Genomic DNA, 12,416 nt, shown 5'->3' with positions numbered 1-12,416 from the left:
CTTATTTGCACTTGATATGATTGACTACCTGTAGAGCTCAAGAATATTAAGTAAAAGACTTAGAATGAATATGAATTCATATAAGGTGTTTTACATAAAACATACTTATTTTTTCTATAAACCAACAGTGGCTACTTAGAAAAGATTAGATGTGTGTGTTTGGAGGGGGATTCTATTTTCAATAGCTTTAAAAAATACTTTAATTTTACCAAGAAATGTGTAAGGTGCTCCATTAATATTTATTGAATAGATAATGACTATATTAACTGTAGATTTTTAAATTCCTAACACAAATTGATGAAATACCATATTTTTGGATGTGAAGATTGTTTTGTAGAGAAAGAGACAGTATCAATAGTCCTGCAACATAACTCTAGTACATCAAAGAGGTGTACTCTTTGATGGGATGTGAAGAGTTGTATTGTACATCAAAGAACTTAGACTATAGGAAAAGTCAAAAGGGGTGGGGTGAAATGGGTATTTAGAAAAAGGGTGGGAAAATGGGGTATTTACAAAAATAGAAAACTATAGTTAACACCTTGCACTAAAATTAATTTCAGATAGACTAAAAAGGAAAATGTAAAGAAAAAGTTAAATTAAAAAGTTAAATAAAATAAAATTAAATAAAATAAAAATGAAAACAACAGAATTAAGAAAATTTAGTAATACTTAACTGATGTTAGAATGGAAGAACTGTCTAAACTTAAAAGTACTACATAGGAGTTAAAGAAATAAAACTTCCATGTTAGTAAACATCATTATAAAAGGTTAGATCAAACTGGGAAAGAAGTACAGTTGTACCTTGGTACTCATTAGTTTGTTCCAGAGCTTGTGACAAGGTCTGAAACTGATGAGTACTGCATGATGAAGCATTTTCTCATATGTCCATGAAGCATGGACATATAAGTACATATAAGTTCTTTGGCTTTTCCATTTCCCATACTATTCTTAACCTCCCCCTGTCTATTTTGTACTGACCATTTATGCTTCTTATTCCCTTATGCTACTTTTTCCCCCATTTTCCTCCTCCCCCATCCTGGCTGATAACCCTCCAGGTGATCTCCATTTCTGTGAATCTGTTTCTGTCCTAGTGGTTTGCTTAGTTCGTTTTTGTTTTTGTTTTGTTTTTAGGTTCAGTTGTTGATAGTTGTGAGTTTGTTGTCATTTTACTGTTCATATTTTTGATCATCCTCCTTTTCTTAGATAGGCCCTTTTAACATTTCATATTATAAGGGCTTGGTGATGAAAAACTTCTTTAATTTGACCTTATTTGGGAAGCGCTTTTTCTGCCCTTCCATGCTAAGTGAGAGCTTTGCTGGATAGAGCAATCTTGGATGTAGGCCCTTGCCTTTCATGACTTTAAATACTACTTGCCAGTCCTTTCTTACCTGTACGGTTTCTTTTGAGAAATCAGCTGATAGTCTTGTGGGCACTCCTTTGTAGGTAACTCTCTCCTTTCCTCTTGCTGCTTTTAAGATTCTCTCTTTATCTTTAATCTTGGTTAACTTAATTATGATCTGCTTTGGTGTGTGTTTTCTTGGGTCCAACTTCTTTGGGACTCTGAACTTCCTGGACTCCTAGAAGTCCAAATTACTAACTTTGCCAGATTGGGGAAGTTTCCCTTCATTATTTTTTCAAATCAGTTTTCAATTTCTTGCTCTTCCCCTTCTCCTTTAGGCACCCTATGATTCAGATGGTGGAGTGTTAAAGTTGTCCCAGAGGTTCCTAAGCCTCTCTTCATTTTATTGAATTCTTGTTTCTTCATTTTGTTCCAGTCAGATGTTTCTTTCTTCCTTCTGGTCCACACCATTGATTTGAGTCCTGGTTTCTTTGTCTTCACTGTTGGTTCCCTGTATATTTTTCTTTTTCTTTTTCTTTTTAAAGATTTTATTTCTTTATTTTTAGAGGGAAGGGAAGGGGAGGAGAAAGAGAGGGAGAGAAATATCAGTGTGTAGTTGCCTCTCATGCACCCCTTACGGGGGACCTGACCTGCAACCCAGGCATGTGTTCTGACTAGGAATCAAACTGGTGACCCTTTGGTTCATAGCCCACTCTCAATCTACTGAGCTACAGCCAGGGCTGTATATTTTTCTTTATTTCACTTTGCATAGCCTTCAGTTTTTCTTTTACTTTGTGACCACAGTCAACTATTTCTCTGAGCATCCTGATTACCAGTGTTTTGAACTCTGCATCTGATGGGTTGACTATCTCTTCATTGCTTAGTTTTATTTTTGGAGCTTTGATCTGTTCTTTCATTTAGGCCATATTTCTTTGTCTTGGCCCAGCTGTTACATTGTAAGGGGCGGAGCCTTAGGTATTCTCCAGGGCAGGGTACCCCAAGTAGCTGCATTGTGGGACTCTATGTTGGGGAGCAGTCGGAGAGAGAACATTTCTGCTTGCTCAGCTCTCAGCAGCTTTCAGTCACTTTCCGTACTACCCACAAGCACATTGGGCCCTTCTGGTGCTGATTCCCAGGTGGCTGGGTTTGTGTACGTTCTAGGACCCTGTGGGTCTCTCCAATGAGCTCTCCTGTGAGGCTGAGAGTTTCTCCTACTGTGCAGCCCCCACAGGTTTTTACACCCAGAGGTTTTCAGGCTTTCTTTTCCCATGCTGTAACAATGGGTTGCATGGTCTGTCTTGCTCCCCAGTTGTTCCTCCTGGTTTGTCCACACACAAACGTGGAACCATCAGGTCCACCAGCTACTGTAAAAGGATAATTCTCAATATTCCAAAGAATGTGACAAAGCAGTCATATCTTACATTCATCTGTGGCTAATGGGAATAAAAATAGTCTTGACATCGTGACTGCAGGGTTTAAAATATTCAGAAGTCTATTGTTTAGGAAAATCTTTTGAACTAAACAAGTCTTTTACTTTAAGCTTTCATCAGTAACAAGTTTGTTTTTAGCCTATATGTCAGGTACTACACCGAATGATTTATACTTGTCTCATTTAATTCTCATGATTATCTTGTAGGTAATGTGTACTTTTAATTAACAGGTGGGCGATCTGAGGCCTAAAGCAATGGAAAAACTGTTTAAAGTTATTCTACATTAGTAAACAAGAAAGAGAGCATTCTGTCTTGGGGATTTGTTATGTTCATTAAGAATAGAAACAAGTTCATAAAATTATACCTACTAATAATTGATTTTCTAAACAATATAGAAAAGAAAAACATTGTAGAGATTAGAAGGCAGTATTCACAAATGTTATTGATAGCATGTTATTAATGTAATTATTCCTGTAATATAATTGAAGATTATTCTTACTTTATACAGTTGAACTTAAAAAATATTTTTAGTGAAACTTAAAAAAGTTGGGAGTGAGGAATAAGCGGTAGGCAAAGGTGTAAAAATCAAAGGCTGATGTTAAAAAATTCCAACAAAAGCTGTGCAAGTATGTCAGGGAGAGTCCTTTAAACCCTGGCTTTTACATCAGAACTCAATTCAGTCACATTTATGCAGATTCTCTCTCTGTCCACTTTCTTTGACATCTGTTTCTTCTTTCTTGAGTATATTAGGGATTTCATAAGTATCCAATGCATTGTAAAGACCTTTTATTTTGTATCTGGAAATAAAGTTTAAGGCATTTGTTCAAATTCAGAAAAAGGGGAATAGTGATAGATTTCCTAAGCACTGGTTCAGTCCACTGTTACTAATACTGTTTATTAAAACATGGACAATATATGCTTATAAAACCAATGGGCATTTGTTTTTATTTCATCTTTTTTAAATGAAAAATTCCACGTTCTTAAAATGCAACTGCTTTTTTGTGGTGTTTCAGGCTTACACCAGCCAGTTTGTGTCCCTCGTGATGTTCGCCCTTATGATGTGTGATGACAGGATCTCCATGCAAGAGAGACGCAAAGAGATCATGCTGGGGCTGAAGCGGCTGCCCGGTGCGGAGACTCTCTCGTCCTTTGCTTTGTTTGTCTGAGGGAGTCAGTGGGGGGGAAATTCTCTTTCTATCCTGGGAGCTGTGGCTGGTAGCTGTTTAGTTAACAAATCTTTTTACTTTTGCACCCATGTATTTAAAAATCCTTCACTGATATCACAAAGGAATAGAAACACAGGTCTTTGTCGGGTGCTACCAATAGATTATCGTTTTTTTTGTTGGTTCTGTCTGTTGTCCTTTTTTCATAGGTGTTGCTAATGTTACTTCTTAACAGATTTGATTAAGGAAGTGCTGAGCATGGATGATGAAATTCAGAAACTGGCAACAGAACTTTATCATCAGAAGTCGGTCTTGATAATGGGACGTGGCTATCATTATGCTACTTGTCTTGAAGGGGCACTAGTAAGTTGTCTCACTTAAAATTTTGGCCTGTTGACTTATGTACCTGGCACATAATACTTTTAGATTGAATGCAATAGGTGAAACTTTTACAAGTGCCTTTGTTCTCTATGCAACCTGATTTATTTGCCTCGATAAGGTATAGCAATTGATATTTAATTCAAAAATGAAAATCAAGAAGAGTACATTTTAGTGTGATTACTTGGGTTTAGCAAGTAACTTTGGTTAATTTGTTGCCCAAATATGAGTAAAATAAAGATAAGTTCTCTATGTGTGGGATTTAAGTTCAGGTCAAAGATTAACCAAGAGGAGAATAGTTGCAAAGAAATATGAGTGTGTTCATAATAACCTAAAATCTTGAAAAAGTCCTTACAGAGTTTTAAAACTTCAAGTCACTTGTTGATATTTTGAAAATGATGATATGTTAGCCTGCTTTTTATATTTATAGATGTGTGGTCCTTTAGTACTTTGGATAAATAGGCACTGACTTCAAACATCAAATGTTTTGTGCGTATTCGCTTAATGGGCTTTTGAAAAACAGACTGAAGACTAATCTAGTTCTTTCCTATTAGAAAATCAAAGAAATCACTTATATGCACTCCGAAGGCATCCTCGCTGGTGAGTTGAAGCATGGCCCTCTGGCTTTGGTGGATAAGTTGATGCCTGTCATCATGATCATCATGAGAGACCACACTTACGCCAAGTGTCAGAATGCCCTTCAGCAGGTGGTTGCTAGGCAGGTAAGTCAGGGGCTGCTAGGTCGATTCCTTGGGGTTTTAGCCACTAGAGCCTATTTGAATGGCATTTATATTTTTTTATTTTTAAAGATTTTACTTAAGACAAAGGGGAAGGATGGGAGAAAGAGAGGGAGAGAACATCAATATGTGGTTGCCTCTCATGTGCCCACTACTGGGGAGCTGGCCTGCAACCCAGGCATGTGCTCTGACTGGGAAATGAACCGGCAACCCTTTGGTTTGCAGGCCAATGCTCAGTCCACTGAGCTACACCAGCCAGGACTGCTATTGTTGAATTTTATGACATTTAAAGTGGTAGATCAGTGCCCATTAGTTAGCTTACAAAATATGTTTAGGTTTGTATGTGAGGAATTTGAGATTCTTGAGTTGTGATAGGACCCAGCTCATAAATCTCCTATAGTCAAAATCAAGACTAAAACTGGGGTCTTGCTCTTCAAAGCCTGTCTTTTTCAGTTAACTTTTGGTACTCCCTTTTAATTTAATATTCATAAATGTATATTTTAGGAGAAAGTAAATTTTGTAGTAAAACTGTAGATGCTGTGCTTAACTGAGTTAATCTCCAGCTCATTTGGCTTAATTTATAAACCCCAAAAGATATTAATCTCTTTTCACCATGTAGTTTTTATGAACTTGGGCTTTGAAGGTAGGCATACCTGGATTTAAGTACAGATGGTCCCTGATGTATGATGGTTTGATTTAAGAGTTTTTGACTCTATGATGGCGTGAAAGCAATATGCATAATAAATTACATGAGATATTCAGTAGTTTGTTTTAAAGTAGATCTTGTGTTTGATGATTTTGCTCAACTGTAGGCCAGTAAGAGTATGCAGAGCATGTTAAAGGTAGCCTAGGCTAAGCTATGATGTTTGGTAGACTAGGTATATTAAAGGCATTTTTGGCTTATATTTTCAACTTACTATGAGTTTATAAGTCAAGGAGCATCTGTACTGACCCTGATGTTTCTTAGTTGTGTGAGTTTAAATAAATTACCGACTCCCACAAAGCTTCCGTTTCCTTGACTGTACTTGAGATCAGTCTGACTTACCACATAGGATTGTGAGTTTAAATAAGTCTGTGTCAGTGAGGCCACATGCAAATTGTGGCGTGCAGAATTTGCACATTCACTTGTTATAGTTCTGCCTTTGTTTACCCCTGATTGTGTGTGTGGCTTTCTTTCCCAGGGACGCCCAGTGGTGATTTGTGATAAGGAAGACACCGAGACCATTAAGAACACAAAAAGGACAATCAAGGTGCCCCACTCAGTGGACTGTTTGCAGGGCATTCTCAGCGTGATCCCCTTGCAGTTGCTGGCTTTCCACCTGGCTGTGCTGAGAGGCTATGATGTAAGTGACCACTGCAGAAATCTTGGGCTGTCTTTGTACCCCAGTATATTTTGATAGATTTCCTTCTAGATATTTAACAATAATAGCATTTGAGAAATCCATCAGATATATGTCACCAGTTATGTTTGCATGGCCCAGTTTTTAGGTTAGATTGTAGCATTTTCTTACCCATAGAATTTAAAGGAATCTTGGAGATTATTGCCACCATCAGAGATTATCTTCTCGGGGAACCTCCACCTGTTTTTATTCTGTGTTTCCTAACAGGGTAGCTATTGGCAGTTCTTTGTTTGGGACTCTCTCACACATTGCAGGGCTTTTATGATTCTTGGTCCCTCATTCACTGTGACAAAACATCCTGCTCTTATATGAGTACGTTTCTGCCGTCCCCTCAGAGGGCTGCCACCTCTGCTGAGGACCCCCAGAACTCTTTGGGGGCTGAACTGGCTCCTTTAGAATTCTTTTTCCTGATTTTGAGTCTTTTATAGATACATTATGTGACTGTATTTTCTAATCTGATTCTTTGTAGACTATAATAAAGATGGTTAATAAACATGCTTTCTGTTTTTATAAATAAAAATTTGCTTATAGAATCCCCCGAAATCTATATAATTTCTTTAATCTTGCTCTTTTTTTGCAGGTTGATTTTCCCCGGAATCTTGCCAAATCTGTAACAGTGGAATGAAGAGCATCAGAAATTCTGGGCGATTAAGCAACACAAGACACCTTTTGTATTTAAAACCTTGATTTAAAATATCACTCCTTTAAACCTTTTTTTAGTAAATCCTTATTTATATATCAGTTATATTATGCAATTCAATTTGTGATTTTTGTGAAATTACCTCATTTTTCCAGTAATTTGTGGGGGAGTTTGAAAATGGAATCTACATTCAAATCCACATCGGAAACAGATTTAGCTTCCATTTTCCTTAAAGGGTGCTGGGTGTTGGGTGTCCGGACCCTCTTCTTCAATCTGAGAGGATTGTGTGTTTTGGAAGTGATTGGCGGTTATTGGAAGATCTGAAGCCAGTGGCAACATAGATGCACAGTCGATTAAGGTTTTGCTAAGTTATGTATAAAGAGAAGATACTGTGATTTATTTTCAGATTTGTTTGTGTACTTAAAAACTAAAAGCTTTTCTTGGTGGCATTTCTACTAGCCTAAGTTAACTTTAGTCTCTCAAATTTGTTGTTTGTTATCTGTAGGTCAAAGTAGTTTAGGAAGCTAAATAGTATATTGGTGCATTGGTTTTCTCCAGCCGTTAACAGAAAATATTTGTACAATTTAATAGCACAAACTTTAAGTTTGAGCTGCTTCAGACAACTGACAACATGATCTTGAATTTGAAGGTGGAATGTATGCATATTGGATATCCAACTCTGTGTTTTCATCTCCTATAACTGGTTATTCCCTTGTATTTGTAGTTTTTTAAAAATCAATCTGCTGAATGACCTTCTATCTTGTTCTTGAAATTACCACACAGAGTTGTCATCAAATGTCTCAAATTAAATCAATATTGATATAGTCAGAATCCTCTTCATTTTTGTCCCAAAGACTTTCCTGCAGTTAATTTAACTTCCCTTCACTGCCTTGTATAAAACTATTGTCTTCATGTGAGTTTAGAAGCTCTTTTATATTGTTTGAAAGATTTGCGAGTCTTTTGACTAATCATTGGACTCTCTAGGTGGGCCAGACTTAGAAAAAGGTACATGCTTTACACTGAAATTGATGAAGGATTGCATCAATTCAGTACAGACATACCTTGGGGCTATTGCAGGCGTGGTTCCAGGCCACTGTAACAAAGCGAAGTATCGCAGTAGAGCAGGTCGTAATCTTTTCACTGATGGAGGGTCTCACCTTCAGTTTGTAAAAAACGCAGCATCTGTGAAGCACAATACAGTGAAGCACATTACAGTGAGGAATCCCTGTATTACTTCCAAGGTATTTTTCTCTGTATTTTCTGTGTTCTACCCCTGCAATTTATTTAGGGATGAAAAAGTTATAAATAAAGTGATGTTGAGGTGCTTTAGCTGGGTAGTGTCAAAAATGGAAATTAACAATCTAAATTAAAATATTTAGACCATGAGTTTCCACTCAAAAAGTTGTAATTTCTTCACAGGACTTTTTTGGCCAGATCTCGGGGGTTATAGGACAGTGTATTTATGTTTTGATCAAATCCTCTTTCAAAAGCTTTCACTTTAAAATTGTGAAGATAAGCTATTTAGCATAATTATGTAAGCTCAGTGTTTTCCTTTTTCTGTGTTTGAACTTCTTGATGAGGTTAAGATTTTTTGACAGCTGTTCCTACAGGAGAATCATAGAATTCTGCTTGTGTCTGAGAGAAAGAATTGGCACGTTTGAGGTAATTTGAGAGGGTTCTCATTGATGGTGACTAGAAGCCTGATTGTTTTTAAAAATAAGATAGGGTTATTTTTTGCATCATATGCATAGCTCCTATAGCTGTATTTACCTATTTTAATTGTTTCTAAGATTATTGTGTAGGCTTGTTAGTTTTGATACGCATACAGTGCCATTTGTTATGCTTGTTTTATTAGCATTTACACTCCTGATTTGTATGGGTTTTTAGCATTTCTTGATTGGAATACAATATCTAGTGTATCAAATTTATCTAAGGAACAGCAAAGGTTTCCAGACTCTCAAGTTTAGAGAGCCAAGATTCAGAGATTACCAACACAGATTTCACAATGTTAAGAAAAACAAAATTTAACTGAGTAAATTTGAAGATCTAACTGGCTTTATTTACGCAGTTAATGCGTTGAGCAGCGTCCCACCTGTCAGTGTGTGTCCTGTGGCGTTTCTTACAGACCTGCCAGTTGGAGCCGGCCTTCTACAGGGAAATACGTGAGGTCCGTCAGGAGTTTGCAGTCTCTCTCCCTCCCACCCTGCGCTCGCGCGCTCTCTCTCTCTCTCTCCTTAGTGCACACACACACACACACACACACACACACACACACTTTTCAAAACAGGGTAAGTTCTAAACCAAATATCAAAAGCTAATAGTAAGAAAAAAAGAAGTGATATTTTCCAACAGGAGGTTTTTCCTCCTCATTCCTTCTTCTTGCTTCCTAACCCATCTAATGTAGTGATTTTTAAAATCTTTTAGGAGTTATAAACACAAAAAAGATACTGTAGTGAGGCAAACCAGTACTTAGTGTGCATGCCTAGTTAAAACCAATATAATGCAAGATAAGAAAATCTGATTTTCACTCTGGCTGGTGTGGTTCAGTGGATTGAGTGCCGGCCTGTGAACCAAAGAGTCGCTGGTTCGATTCCCAGTCAGTGCCTAGGTTGCGGGCCAGGTCCCCATTGTGGGGTGCTTGAGAGGCAGCCATGCACTGATGTTTTTCTCCCTCTCTTTGTCCCTCCCTTCCTCTCTCTCTGAAAATAAATAAATAAAATCATATTTTCTTTCTCGAAAATATGATTTTCAAGAAAGATACTCTACAAAAGAATTCTTTTATATAAAAAGTTTTTTTTGTAATACATTTAAAGTTTAAATCGACTCGTATACAGTGCAGAGTGTTCCTTATCCCAGGCCATGAGCCCTTGTGAGATCTGGGGTCATGTTTAGCATTTAACACGGGGCCCAGTAAATGATTGTTACTTCTGAGTCAGCTTTTCTATCTTTCTTTAATTACCTGTGCCATGGAAATAAATGATAACAGAGAAATTATTGTTAACTGTTTAGTTTGCTATAACTATGTCAGCAGCCTGCTATGGACAAGTCATTGTTTTAGTTCCACAACAGAAAAGTGCATGTTGTTTAAAGCAAAGCCCATTCGTTCCGAGGTGGACTCGTCACTAGTGAAGATGGGATTGTTGAAAGGGATAGAGTAAGAAAGTGGAAAAAATAGGAGTTGAGCTGGGTTGTTAGATGTCCTGAGTAGATTTGTTCACTTAAATCATGGTCCAAGTTGTGGGGTGTGTCACGTTTGTAAAAGGTAAAGTGCATCTTGTAGAGTAAGCTCTTCCACAGGCCGTGGACCTCTGTGTCTGCGGCGCTCCCAGGAACAGCACTCACTAAAATGCAGAGGGAAAAACAAGCATCGGTGCTCAAAGGGAGCCGGCAGGTGATGTGCAGGTGGGGCTGTTGGGTACAGATTTTCTTCCCTCAGTTTTTTAGAAAGTTGTTCCGGAGTTGGTATTGTCTTACCCTTTTCAATATACGTCCCTTGGCCTGAGTTAATTAAGCGGATGGGAAGAAAGGAGTCTGTTTTTTAGTTTCTTGTTAATGTTCCTTTGACACTTCTGTTAACTCTTCAAGGGAGGAAAACCAGCTAGAAGTTTCCTTTAACAAACATTTTAAGAAGTCCTTTGGGGTCAGTTTTTTCTCTGATTTTTTTAAGAATTAGAATATACTCTAACAATAAAAGGGGAGATACTAATATTAGCTAGGGAAAGATATGACTTCAGTGATTTTTCTAAAAAGCACAGTGTCATTGAAAAGTGTTTATTGAAAAGGAATTCATAGCTCCCATGGAATTTGTGAAGGCCAAAGAAATTGAAGGGAATGGTAAAGAAAGATATTTTAGTCTTATATCATGTATTTTGTAGGTTTCTTTATACCAGAATACCAGATAGAATGTTTTACCAGGAAAGCATATTTCAGATGGCTTACCTTGTTTTTAGCATTAGAATTAAGTTTAGAAACTTTAACCCTTAAATCAGTTTTCTCCCACAATATTTAAAGATTGTTAATATATCAGTATTTCCTGCTTAACTAATGGAACCACATCTTTGACATGACAACCAATAGGACTGATAATATTAGCTTCAAGCCAATAATATCCAAGGTTAAAATAAAATCATAATTAGCAAGACTGTAAAGTTATATCATATTAAATTGTAGGTCTATAATAGGCTGATACCAGTGTTAGGGACTATACCATAAATAATGGCTAGTGAGACATTTAGGAAATTCTTGAATTACCTTTCTTACTATGCTGGTTTTCAGAAGAATATAGAAATGATTCTGTTAGCTTTTTTAATGTTCTGTGATTGAATTTTTTTGTTCAAATAAAACTTTTGGTATTTGTTTATATTTCTTGTGAGCTGGAAATTTTAGAATCATTCTTGTTTTGCTTCAGTTTTCTGTTTGTTAAAATGAATGTTTAGTTCCAAAAAATTTAAGAGGAAAGAAGACTCCCAAGCTCATTTCACGAGGCCAGGATTATCCTAATTCCAAAACCAGATAAAGACACTACAAGGAAAGAAAATTATAGGCCAGTATATCTGATGAACTTAGATACTAAAATTCTCAACAAAATATTAGCAAACTGGATCCAGCAATATAAAAAGATCAAACATCATGACCAAGTGGGATTTATTCCTGGCTGCAAGGTCGGTACAGTGTCTGCAAATTGATTCATGTGATGAACACAGAAACAAAATGAAGGCTAAAAACCACATGATCCTCTCAGTAGATGCAGAAAGAGCATTTGATAAAATTCAGCAGTAGTTTGCAGTGTCATCCCATACACCAGGAAAGGTTGTGGGTTTGATTCCTGGTCAGGGCACACACAGGAGGCCCTGATAGATGTTTCTTTTGTGTCAAATCAATAAACATATCCTTGTGTAAGGACTAAATTTTTTTAAACATATAGCATCCATTGATGATAACTCTCACTAAGTGGGAATAGAGGGAACATACTTCAACATAATAAAGGTCATATGACAAACTCACAGCCAACATCATCCTCAACAGGCAAAAACTAAAATCATTTCTGAATGAAAACAAGATAGGGATGTCTGCTTTCTTAATACATGACCACTCTTAATATAGTACTGGAAATCCTAGCCATAGCAATCAAACAAGAAGGAATAAAAGATACACAAACTGGAAAAGAAAAGGTAAAACTCATTATTTGCAGATGACATGATGTTGTATGTAGAGAACCCTAAAGATTCCACTAAAAAACTACTAGAACTGATAAGTGAATTCAGTGAAGTAGGATACAAAATAGCCAGCAATCTTTTGCATTTCTTTATACCAATAATGAACAATCTGA

The 12,416-nt window shown here is 36.9% G+C and overlaps 1 protein-coding gene across 2 annotated transcripts in view; it reads left to right on the top strand.

Annotated features, from left to right (window-relative positions):
- Positions 1-11,425, top strand: part of GFPT1 (glutamine--fructose-6-phosphate transaminase 1) — a 57,856-nt gene extending 46,431 nt beyond the window's left edge. For both annotated transcript variants that reach the window (XM_053663373.1, XM_053663372.1), the window contains 5 exons: positions 3,783-3,897; positions 4,168-4,295; positions 4,865-5,032; positions 6,229-6,390; positions 7,028-11,425. In XM_053663373.1, coding sequence (XP_053519348.1) covers positions 3,783-3,897; positions 4,168-4,295; positions 4,865-5,032; positions 6,229-6,390; positions 7,028-7,072 — 618 coding nt within the window. In that variant the 3' untranslated portion in view covers positions 7,073-11,425. The remainder of the gene's footprint in view (positions 1-3,782; positions 3,898-4,167; positions 4,296-4,864; positions 5,033-6,228; positions 6,391-7,027) is intronic.
- Positions 11,426-12,416: the final 991 nt, after the last annotated feature.

Source organism: Artibeus jamaicensis, unplaced genomic scaffold (assembly GCF_021234435.1).
Source record: "Artibeus jamaicensis isolate MK-2021 breed Jamaican fruit bat unplaced genomic scaffold, CSHL_Jam_final contig_3174, whole genome shotgun sequence".
NCBI classification, from domain to species: domain Eukaryota; kingdom Metazoa; phylum Chordata; class Mammalia; order Chiroptera; family Phyllostomidae; genus Artibeus; species Artibeus jamaicensis.
The sequence above is the reverse complement of the archived record's forward strand: the minus strand, read 5'-3'. Positions and strand labels throughout refer to the sequence as shown.